General features: G+C 37.5%; 1 protein-coding gene across 3 annotated transcripts; it reads right to left on the bottom strand.

Moving 5' to 3' along the window:
* Positions 1–21: 21 nt before the first annotated feature.
* On the bottom strand, positions 22–11,700 carry LOC113674806 (annexin A4). 3 transcript variants are annotated; one of them, XR_016184054.1, is made up of 18 exons: positions 11,359–11,693; positions 10,329–10,492; positions 9,396–9,507; positions 8,459–8,583; positions 8,248–8,331; positions 7,816–7,992; positions 7,307–7,397; positions 6,628–6,722; positions 5,698–5,811; positions 5,130–5,220; positions 4,690–4,769; positions 4,490–4,546; positions 3,902–3,948; positions 3,734–3,800; positions 2,920–2,995; positions 2,493–2,616; positions 1,755–1,877; positions 22–1,493 (listed from the first exon to the last, which is right to left on the bottom strand). XR_016184054.1 is itself a non-coding variant. In XM_027191300.2 (18 exons), the coding sequence occupies exons 2-18, from the start codon at positions 10,470–10,472 to the stop codon at positions 1,434–1,436; spliced, it is 1,602 nt and encodes a 533-aa protein (XP_027047101.2). In that variant the 5' UTR covers positions 10,473–10,492; positions 11,359–11,700; the 3' UTR covers positions 22–1,433. The 3 variants fall into 3 exon arrangements, 2 of the variants coding, with proteins under 2 accessions (XP_027047101.2, XP_027047102.2); XM_027191300.2 differs by having other exon boundaries at positions 2,493–2,551; positions 11,359–11,700; XM_027191301.2 differs by having other exon boundaries at positions 2,493–2,551; positions 7,307–7,394; positions 11,359–11,700.
* Between the last annotated feature and the right edge of the window lie 391 nt (positions 11,701–12,091).

The following is a 12,091-nucleotide window of genomic DNA, read 5'->3' as shown; positions in this document are numbered from 1 at the left end:
TCGTTGACTGTACGAAGCACGTTTTGAATTAACTACTTAATTTATTTAATTCTTTCTTGTCCATTCCATTCTTTTACAGTGCAACAACTAGCAGGATTAAAAAGCCGTGCTTAACGACGGTCGCAATCAAGAACACCAATACACGAGATATCGAGCTACACGTGCGGCAAATCAAAAAAATATGCTGAGCAATGTACTACTTCCTCTTGTATACCTAGGTTCACACTGACACTACTACCACCGAGGTCACTTAAACAAATCATCCAATCCCATAAAAGGAAACTAACAATAATTTTAAGCAAGTTCCATCGTGCTTATCAGGCTTGTAGGAACAAACCGGGTAGAGATAATAAGCTATTAAGAGGAATTTATTGCTCATCGCCTTTAGTGGGATTTATAATTTTCAAGTTCAAGGATTATCGCAATAACTGCAGTCGTACTGGATACTGCACAAACTATAATTATACAACTGTCAGTCTCGCATATGCAGCTGTAAATTTCTCGCCCCTTGAACAAAATACGTTATAAATACGTTATAAAAGTACGTTACTAACTACACCCCATACGTTCTTGCCCCAGAACCTTGTGATATTTGTAAAAAAAAAACAAACAAACAAACAAACAAACAAAATACTAATAAAAAACGAGCCAAAAGAAAATTTCAACTACAACAACGAAAAACAATAATATAAAAAAAATTAGTCGATCAAATAAAATATGCCACTACGTTTTCCATTATAGCTATGTGCAGAAAAGGAAGGTAAACACACCATTCTATATATATGTACCGTACGATTTTGTATCTTGGGAATTCACTCCGAGGAAAGAGCTTGACTCTTACACACAACAAAAAAATATATAAATGCGATCAGAACATTCTCGGCTTTATCCTGCAATAAACTTAGTCACTTTCTAACTAAAAGGCAATAAAAGGAAAATATCCTCTAATGAAGGACCCCGAATCAATCAAACTAAATGCAGACCAAATCATTCTTTCTGCGGTAGAGGATTGAAATACTCTGGGCGTGGGAAAATGGTTGAAGGGAAAAGAGAACGTCGAATACCATAAATTAGAATACTTCAGCTTTACTATTAAAACAAGCACACATTTTATAACCAAACTGGTTTCTATTTTTATGGTGGGTAAACAATAAATGAAAGTTAAAAGGATATTAAGAATGTTAAACCAAGAAGAAATTTTATCTCAAAGGCTGCAATGCATAATACATTAATCTAACGAATTCCCTTCGATGATCAAAAACACTGAAAAAATGCCGAAAAACTCTGCAAAAATCACATTTTTTGTGATATCCAAGACTTTTCCCCATTTTTGCCAAATACCACGGGCACCTGATACATCATACACGACTCGATAATTGCAGGTAAGGTAAGGGAAGACATCTCCTTCTTCTACGAGTATGTAGGGTCTTTCCCTACTTATTGTCGGTAATCAAATTGAGAAGTATTTTCTTGTAATTTCCACGAGTGTCGTCCTGAAAACACAAAAAGAAACTGTGTCCAGCTTTAAAAGGTCTGTCTCGCTTTTTATATGATAAGTTTACCAATATATGGCAGTTTCATTAAGTCAGTACTGATTCGTTCCAATCAACGCGCTAAAAGGTCGTTTGCTCTGGGTAGAGGCTCAGTGAAGGTTTATGCCCGGGATATCTTCTTGAAATTCCCGGCGGCGGTTAATAGGTCCTTTCAACATCTTGTATTTGTGTTTTACGAATCAAAAACAATAAAAAACTCACTGATATAAATTTGGCCAGAGACTTATGGTATACTTTGGCAAACTCGTCTCTAATGTCCAGTAAATCGACTTCTGACCGTGTAACAATGATTCGAATAAGCGTGCTGTCGTCTGTTCCAAGACCCTGCGAAGAATTAGAGCGAATAAAGAATGGTTTCCAAACAAAACAAGAAAAAGATCAAAAGAAAATCTACGTTTTTTCGTTTCATGTAATGCTCTAAACAGAAGAGGGTCATTTATGCAATAGAAGGTTCGATATCCCATATGAATAATCGCCGCTATTTCTTACTAAACGTACCGGGCTCTAATCCTTGAATTCTTCCGATAAATATTATTACCATCACTATCATTATTAATGCCGTTATTATTATTATTATTGTTGTTATTATTATCATTATTATTGTTATTATTATCATTATCATTATTACTATTATCATTATTATCATTGCTTCTATTATTATTATTATTATTATTATTATTATATTTTTTTTTCAACTTTTATAGAAGTCTTTTGCGATGATGATGGACCAAGGTATCAAACACAAAGCACTTGACAGGCTTTGAACTTGTGTTCTCACGGTTTAATTTTCAAAGACACGCTTGCTTTTTCCATTAAAGTGGATTCTTTTCGTCAAATAGCTAACGACAGAAATCTCTCGTTTCACCCAACGGAAAGGCGGGAACTTAAACCCAAACCTTTCTCCCAGGACCAGGTGTAAAAATTCAATGAATGGCCTACCTTCATGCTCTTGTAAAGTTTTACAGCAAAGAATGAGGGAGCATTTCTCACAATTTGGACTGAAAAAAATAAAAATAAAAGCAAAAGACGCTGACATTACCCTTCAGACAGACTTCCTTCTCACCTACACGGAAAGGGAGTATACGAATAGCAGGGAAAAGATTAATGATTTAGTTATATCGCTTGGGTTTACATCTATACCAGACAAAACAGAAAAAAAAAACAGCAGAGGTTATAATTTACATTATTTTCCACTATCAGCAGCTGGCTTAACCTTCAGCTTCTCATTCAAGGAACTGAACTATCTAAAAAGGTTGATTTGCACCTATCATCTACACACCGACATTAAAAACAAAATCGTGACGAAGGGAACTTGCCCTTGCGTTCAGATATGTCACCACATATTATGATCACACAAACGTGTTACCTATTGTGAGCATCCCATCTCTTAAATCTCCTGACATCTCTCTCTTGATCGAATCTTCAAAGTCATATTTACTTATCTGAAAAGACAAGATTTCCAACGCGTCATTTCTAAAAGGTGACCTAAGAGAACAACAACTACAAAGTGCTTTCTATTAATTGGGTCCGAGCGATTTGAACTGAGAGCAGATTCTGATTTATGTAAATTGCAAGAAAGCGTCGATTTGTTGTGAGCGCACTGCACGAGCGTGTGAGATGGGGTCCCTTTCCGTTAAACTTAATCCACCCCCCCCCCCCCGCATTGACTTGCATCCAATTTCTCATTACAATATCAGTACTGAATCAAACATAAAGGTAATGAGATTAGAGGAATGATCACCTGATCACCTGATCACCTGATCACCTGATCACCTGATCACCTGATCACCACCTACAGAAGCTGTTCGTTGTTGGACAACTTATCATTTTGAATAACAACTTCTCAATACCTAAGGTAATGTATTGAGAAGAGTATAGAGAATTTGCATACAGGTGTTTCAGTGAAAAAGGCTTATCGACAGGACATTAAATCCGATCAGTTCTTGCAAATGGAAAGCGGTAACACAGCAGTCCAACGTCTGCGCAGATGTCAACGGTGTGATGGTTAGGTAGTGTGCTCTCTGGCTGCGACAGCGGCTGTATCTTGTTTTTTTTTTTGAGATTTTGCGCTGGAAATTGGTGCGCTAAATATGATTTCGGTGCGCATGCCCAACGTTTAACCGCTGTGTTAAAAGCGGCACTTATAAAGAACCCAACCTAGACTACGATGACTAGCTGACCTTAGAGTATTCATCAAAAGTGGCTTTCAACTGAGGGAAGCTTCTTGACACAAGAATGGTATTAAATCTGAAAACGAAAACTAAAACGTGTAAAGTCTTTGAACGCGTGACTGGAGTAAAAGTCACAAGCATGGTACAAAACAGAATAATTCACTTCAATGAACTTACTTTGATTCATCTGTGCCCCATCTGGCTTCACCGGCTTTATACAAAACCTGCATTCAATATGTTTGTGAGGTTATTCTTGCTGCCGAGCATTTATGATTAAGCTTTCACAGCTCAAGGAGCTGAATACAAATGACAGGTGACAGAGACCTTTTCGCTTAGCTATAAAGAAACAGAAAACTTCGGCCCTAGGACTCGTTTCTCAGAGGTCTTAGGGGGAGGGGTGGTTAAGGCTGCAAAAGTTTACAGAACTTGCAAATGGCGAAGATGAAAAAATTTTATACTATTTTTAAAAAACCTTTAAAGGATTAATCTGACAGGGGCCAACTATGAGTACCTTAATGCAGCAAAAAGTGTCAGTTAACGAAAGAGAAAGGTCAGTGCACAAATTAAACAAAATGAAGCTTTCGACAGCCGAGTTATCTGAACGGAGCCAAGAGCAGTTCATAAAGCGGCTTCCGTAAATATGTTATGGTTACAGTCATGTTTGAGCATGACAACAGGCCATCTGCACCTTGGCCTATCACCCCCCAAATACCCTAACCTAGTAGGATTTAATTCAATTATTGCAAAGGACTAAAATGGTCAAACCTGCGCGTCCGCTGCCGCTTTAGCCAAATCAACTGTTTGGCTTTCGTCTCTGTAAGCCTAAAAAACCATGAAAAACAAAGGAATCAAAATTCACGTTTAATGAGTAATTCGCCAGCCTAACACACAGACTTATATATGTCTCAAAACACTCTGCCAGTGCGGCACAAATCATTTGTCCAAGGTTTATCTCATCCACGCACCTGTAGCAAAGAGATGAGAAACTTCTTGAAATGGCCAGAGGTATCTCCTGCCACATCTTTCTCCAAATCTCTACTGAAGACTTCCAGAAAAGAAGGCAAACGAAAAAAAAAAGTCTTCAGTCAAACTATTCCAAACAAATCATTGCTGGAATACGTAACTGTTATCAACGTACGGATCCAAAATGATGCTGAAGTGTAAACAACATGCTCACTCGAAATTTGAATGTGGCAAACGGAGAGAGTTCTGTGTCATTTTTTTTCTCTACGACCTATCACATAATTCGATGTGGAAGTCTACTGCCCCATGTAGAGTACACTTTCTCGCCAGTTATGGCGCTTTTCAAAAAGTGTTCACCATACGAACAGTTTTAAAAGTTAACCATGTCTTAATGAAATGACGAAATTTATAAACAACGTAAATTGTAGACGCCTAAACTCACTCCGCTGGTAGGACTGCTTGATGGCAACGATCTCTGCGTTGGTTCTTGTACACAAAATTTCAATCAACACGCTTTCGTCTGTTCCGATACCCTAGAAGAGCGTACCAGAAATTGGTGTCATTCAGTTCATCAGAACGGTTCAATATCAAAATCCTCTCCCAGCGCAACCCTCGGGCATTTGACTGTCATCTGTGCCCAAGCGGTAGGGAATTTGAATCAGCAGCGTTGAGTCTTTCATGCGGAATAAACGTGTTCTATCTTTAAAATGTGGAGGTGTCTGAAGGTAAAGTGTTCACTTTCGCGTGCAAACGAATCAGGAGAAAGTGTGAACAAGGTCTAGGTTATAAAGCTTGGCCAATGACTAGACGCACATGCTGCCTTTTACAAAATATGAACATCAAATCTAGCACTTGGGCAGGGCATTTGAACACAATTTTGGCCCCAGGGGACGGGAATTTGAACGAACCAATCTCCAAAAGTTCAAATGCCCGGGGGCTTGCCTAATTAATCATTATCTAACTTGACCAACACATTATCAGCGTCTAATGAGTAAGCTCACAAAACACACCTTAATCGCTTTCCTCAGCGACGTTGCATCGTAGTCTGCCGATGGCATCATGAGAGCAATGACAATAGTCTCAAAATTACCACCCAGTTCATACTTAAGATCCTTCAAAAGATCCTGCAAACAAAACGATATAAGTTTAAGGGCACTTTGCAGATTGCCCTTAAGTTCATTAGCAAAAAACTGTTGATCAAAATATTTTGCTCTTGAGGAAAGAAACCAAAAAGTCAAAAACTTAAGGCAAACTGACTGATGATGGTCAAGGATGAAAAGATCCTGAAGCACTGGAAAAGGCGACATTTTTTAAACATTCTCCTAACGTGACGGCTCCGCCAGGAGATTACAGTATGTTTACAAATAATAGACTCTTAGACAAGTAAGAAATACGCCACATAAATGATCTCAATAAAATGGCGCTTAAGACGAACGTGACTGTAGAACAAAGGACTACGCCCGAGAAAGACATCCGTTCAATACAGAATTATATAAGGATATTTCTCCTATTATAGAGCCAGGTAAAATGATCAGCCCCACAGTGGCTATTTACCCAGTGCGAGAGGACACTGACAACTCTTACGGAAGCTATTACGAAAATCACATCTCGCGGACGTGATTAACCTGCAATTTCTCCTTTTAATATTCATACATTATCCAGCAAACAAGTAATGAGAATATTCAAACTTTCAGGTAGAATTTGATATCTTGATCGAACACCAAACTCTCGTAACTAATTCATTAGGAAATGTTTGGCTGCTCGAGGGGAGAATTGAATATCAGATTTTGGGAGTTTAAGGGTTAAAACGATGAGTAATCAAAGTGAAGAATAATTTCACGCTAATGCTAATGCTATCCTTAGCCCTGGGCTTCTAATTCGTAATTCTTTTTAGTTTTTTTTTTGTTTAACTCTTTAACATGTCATAAAACAGAACTTACCCTTCCATACATCGTTTTGTATTCCAACTCAATTTTCTGCCTCTGAACATTTGTTCTTGTACATAAAAGACCAGTGATGGCTTTAGAATCACAGCCTACAGATGAATGGAAGAAAATTTATTTTGACCTATAAAATACGTAGCGGAAGTTAAAACGACTTCAGAAGCTAATGGTTGAACACACAATCAAGCTCCAAAGGTTTTGATTTTTCCTTTTTTCTATGACAAACCATTTATCCATTGTCCCAAACTCCACAAAAACATTCTTAAAAGATTACAGAAAAGACAGATAAAAGTATCAAAAAATTTGAAACTAAAATAGTAAATTAAAGGTATTTTTAATGAAATTCAGAGACACTTATAATTTTGACTCACCCCAAAATTTAAGTAAACCATTCTAAAATATCTTCCATTGAACATCAGCACTTAACACACAGTTTCAGTACAACTATCATGTGCAAGTAATATTTTCAATTTTTTTCTTATTATACTGATCCTTGAATTCATGTCTTTCATTTTTAACTTCATACAAAAAAAAATGCACATGTAATGAGAGGAACTTCTTTTTTCTTATTAATTTTTAAATTTTATAGTGGCCTGTCAAAATATTAGTTTTAATTTAAACAACAATAGAATGTCTATAGTGTTGTGAAACAATACTATTTATTGTCTATATTCACCTAGGCCTTTCATTGCATTCCGCAGTACTTCAGCATCTTTCTGCGCATCAAAATTGGCAAGTTCCTTGATGGATGGTCGCCCTCTTGGCTGCTGTTGGAAAAAAAAAAATTCATTTACTGAAAAAGAAAAGCAAACAAGCAAACAAACATGTATGTATAAAGAAAAAAAAAACAAAAACAAGAGGCAATGAAAGAATCACCCCCTAATTCAAAGGATAGAAAAATATCCACAAGATAATAAACAAAACATAATTTGTTCTGGCACTTTCTTCTTTTTCATCTTCTATTTTTTGTTCCTTTTGTTATACCCCAAGACATTAATATTTGTGTCATCCACTTCGGCCTTAGGCTTCAGCAAAAAACATGACCCCCAGCCCCCAATACCATGATTGCATTATCTGGTGCAAGCTTTTGCTCCAGCAGACAAAACCAACCTCAGCCAAGGCAGTTCTTGCCTTTATGCTCAACTCCACCCAGTATATATAATTGTATAACATATTCCTGAGTACCTTTGTGCTTGAGCTGGAACTCACAGAAGAAGAAGAGTGGGATGAGTAGGAAGACGAGTGTGAGGACGATGAGGAATATGTTGTCGCAGTTGATGAACCTCCTGGACCAGCAGGTGGTGGTGCACTTGGCTGCACTGGCATAGCTGGAGCTGATGGAGGAAAACTTGGGGGTGGACCCTTCACAAAAACATACAACCCAAAATGAAATGTTTTAAACCCTCCATCTTTTTCAGGGCAAAAAGTTTGTTGTTGAATTTGGCACAAAAGAAGATCCTAATTATTTCACATAATGACTAGTAACACTATCAGCTACAAAATTTGATCAGCCTTAAATCTGCTATAAGTTGCCAAATATTCAAAGTTATTTGGACTACTGGACACAAGAGAGCAATAGTTGGACATCACTAGCCAGATTATGATACTAAAACTCACCATGGGTAAATTAGGCTGGGGCTGAGGAGGACCAAATTGACTCCTGTAGTGAGATGGAAATGCTGCAGTGGCCATTGCTGCACCCTAAAATTGAAATAAGGGAGAAAACAACAAAATATGATTTTTTTTCATTTACTTGTGAAAATGAAAAACACATGACTAGAGCATTTTATATAAAGTTCTGTCAGTAGGTCCAACAACTGATTCTTACCCCAAATGATAAATTACCAGAAGGATATCCAGGCTGTGGCATAGATGGTCCTGCTGATCCATACACACCAGCTGTGGGTGGCACAGGAGCTGGCATGCCAACATTAGGGCTTGGAACAGGCATACCTGACATCAGTACAGACAAGGAAGAAGTCAAAAGGATATCAATTGAAAATTAAAACAACTTGATAACAAGATTATAAGATCTTTTAGTTGTGAACCAAATTACGGGAAAAAGAACATAATTGTATTTAAAAAAGTACATTTATTTTACTTGTATTCAAATATTTTGGCTAAGTCAATCATGACAACTAAGAGAAACTTGGACATTCAGTCATTGAGGGAATGGTGTAAAGTCACATACAACATAAATTTAGCTGTTAACAAATTTGCATCTAAATTGGCCATTTTAATTTACAGAACTAACAGCAACTAACTAAAGATTCCTAACCTGTAGCACAGATTACCATAAAATCCCTTTCAACAACATTGAAAAAAATTAGTAAAAAAGGATGGGTAAAATCTGCATAGGAGACTGATATGGACCTAGTTGCAGTTGTAACTCACTCTAATTTCTAAAGCACAAAGAAATATAGGGAGAATCCTCTCCTCCTAGATGTTAGTCCATCACAGGTTACCTCCCACATGTAGTCAAGTTTTCCCAACAATTCACTGATACCCATTTTTATTCTAGGGTCTGGAAAGGAACTGCAAGTGTTAAGTGTCTGACCCAAGAAAAGAAAACCTACCCAAAGCTCAATTTTAAGTAGAAATTTTGATCCTACTTAAGTCTGTTAGAATAGGGATACATGTTACACATGTACCTATTGACCTTGAAATAGGTAGAAAGGAAACTTTAAAGAGAATATCTGCCGTAAAATACTGCCCAAAAAGGCTTTAAACCAGGTGGCATGACTAAAAGGGAGTTTTCAACATACCTGGTGGCAATTGATGGGACATTCCTGGTGGCATATGGCTTGACATTCCAGGATACATACCAGTAGGTCCTCCAGCAGTTGGCATAGGCATTGGTGGTCCAGAAGGTGGGTACTGAGTGTAACATGTATAATTGATCACTGACAGTTATCACAATTGCCCAATTGCCCAATTGCCCAATTGCCCACATACCATACCAATGGCAAGCAAAAGCAAAAATCTCTTAAAACGCTTGGCATAGGCTATCAATGTGAAAAAATCTGAGCCCTTTGCTTTGAGACCCTCCCTCTAAACTATTCTGACTCTTGAGATGTGGACATAACAGATGTGAACATAACAGATCATGAACAGCAAGCTCTTCTTCAAGGAAGCTGAACAATCTTTCATGAATGAGATTTTTGATAATTACAGGACTGTAATTGTAGACTGTCTCTGGCCCATGTTATTAGTTACTGCTATCCAGTTAATAAATGATGCTTGAGAGTAGATAAACACAGTGCTGTCATATATTAAGTGCTGACAAAACAAACTTAATTATCCATTTGAGAGTAATTTATCCACATACCAATATCCACCTTTCAAATAGGATCACTGATTGAGCTGTACACTCTGTGAGCAATGAAAGCTCACACAATAGTTGTTTTTTCACAGTGCATAATAATAGAGTAGCTAGCAATCTGGACCCAGTTGTTCAAAGCCAGATTGGCTCTGCCCCAGGGATCCAAGTTTCATTATTTCTTAATTCAAGAGCCTTTTTTTGGGATAATTTTCTCAACTCTTTTTAGAGCATTCAATCATCAAATTACACACAAAAAGAATTGAAATGAATTTCTTTTCAAAGCTTCAGATATGAAAACAAATTCCGCACTAACACTGTATTATCTTAAGCCAGCTTTGAACAACCCAGCCCTGGTTCTTCATAATTACATACATACCCCAGGGGCCCCCATTGGAGGTTGGTTAGCTATGCTGTCAAATCCTAAGGCTGGACCCGGTGCTGGATACTGGGACCCCCCTCCTGGCATTGGAGGAGCCCCATACATTGGATAGCCCCCTGGGGAAGGTGGTGGGTAACTCATTTCTTGTTCAATTTGTATTCCTAAAAGGAAAAAAACAAATTGAAATTTATATGTTTTCAAATATTTTAAGGTTCACAATAACTTAAATGTGATTTTTACAAGCACTCCTGTGCTGAAAAGTCACTGTGACCTACTTTAGGCTTCATAAATATTGTGGAAGGCAGTTATTTGGTATCAGTATTGATTAATCAAATGAATTAATAGATGCTAGCCAAGTAATTGATATTGTAGAAGAAAATATACAGAAGAATTCAACAAAACTGAGGGTCTCAATCAATCAAACATACGGATCATTGTTTTAAGTATCAATCTTCAATCTAAGCAATCTTTGAAATCGAGGAATTTTGTTGGATTTTTTGATAGCATACCTCTCGTCATTAGTTAGTTTCTCTGGTTCGACATGTTTTAAACTTCACTGGAGCTGACTGCAGCTGCTTTTTTCCTTGCATACTCATCATTTCCCAATAAACTGGGAATTTTTCTTTCGATTTGTTTAAATTTCTTTGAAAAGCGTGATTTAGGACTTATTTCAAGTATTGGCCTTAAACTTAGAATCGTCACAAGGAGCTAAAAATTGATTATGACAACGTTTGATCTATTGACTCAATAACTACGATGACCTGAATCAATATCAGCGCTAAGCTCCGAACTCAAACACAAAATCTATACAGTGCTTGGTCCCGTTTCAAATCATTTTGGAAACAAAAGCCTCTGGATAAAGAAAGCCATAACTCAAATTCACAATGGGAGGGATTAAGGTATACTGAATAAAGTCATACTAATGCTCAAGAAGACATTGATCGTCATCACTTGATTGGAGTAATAACATATTTAATGAGAAAGCAAATTCCACAAAGACAATATGAATTTCTTGGTAGTATTTTACCTCTCTATACCCTTGTATTTGCCCCTGATCCTGAACGAAAAGGAACGTTACAATCGGTGCTTCCCAAATCTCGAAACCGTTCTGTCCCGATTTACTCAACACGACTGGCAGCAGGTCAAACAATCAAATGGAAGCTTCGAGAATTGATTAGCAACGTTGGGAAAAATGGGCAACGGTGAATAACTTCTTGATGAATCGTTAGTTTTTCTGTCGCACGACTTCAACTCGAAGATGCTGTCCTGTTGACATGTAGTTTACTCGAAACCCTCAAACTACCGCAATAAAAAAAATGTTAAGTTTGTACCGACTATACATGCCTACTCGAACTACAGGAAGAGGGGGGACTGGTAATAAAAATATACATTTCCCGCGGTGCTTCGCGCGATCTTGATACAAGGACCGGTCCTTCACCTATTGATGTGAGTTTGATTTAGATTATGGAGCACTGGTCCTGGCTTTTCTGAATGAAAAGTCATTCTGTTGCAGTCACCTTTATTACTGTTTGGCCCACGATTAGTTTGAGATTGAGGAAACGGTGTGTGGGTGGGAAGGGGGAGGAGGTAGAGAAAGGAATCAACGTCCTTTCTAACTCGATTCCATGAGAAGACAAAGGACAGTCGTCTTTACTGTCAAAATTCAAATATTTAAGTCCAACTCTACATACTAAATCAACTGATTAGTCTGTAACTGATATCCTTACATTAAGGATAATTTCGTTCCCTCTCAAGCGCTT

This window comes from Pocillopora damicornis, chromosome 2 (assembly GCF_964200805.1).
Source record: "Pocillopora damicornis chromosome 2, jaPocDami1.2, whole genome shotgun sequence".
NCBI lineage: Eukaryota > Metazoa > Cnidaria > Anthozoa > Scleractinia > Pocilloporidae > Pocillopora > Pocillopora damicornis.
This window is presented reverse-complemented; position numbering and strand designations above follow the sequence as displayed.

Excerpts from the sequence above, each read along its gene's own strand:
- LOC113674806 (XM_027191300.2), bottom strand. The coding sequence starts at position 10,472 with ATGAGTTACCCACCACCTTCCCCAGGGGGCTATCCAATGTATGGGGCT. Across the intron at positions 5,221-5,697 it reads CGCTGAGGAAAGCGATTAAG|GGTATCGGAACAGACGAAAG; the intron begins GTGTGTTTTGTG and ends ACGCTCTTCTAG. Across the intron at positions 2,552-2,919 it reads AGATGGGATGCTCACAATAG|TCCAAATTGTGAGAAATGCT; the intron begins GTAACACGTTTG and ends TATTTTTTTCAG.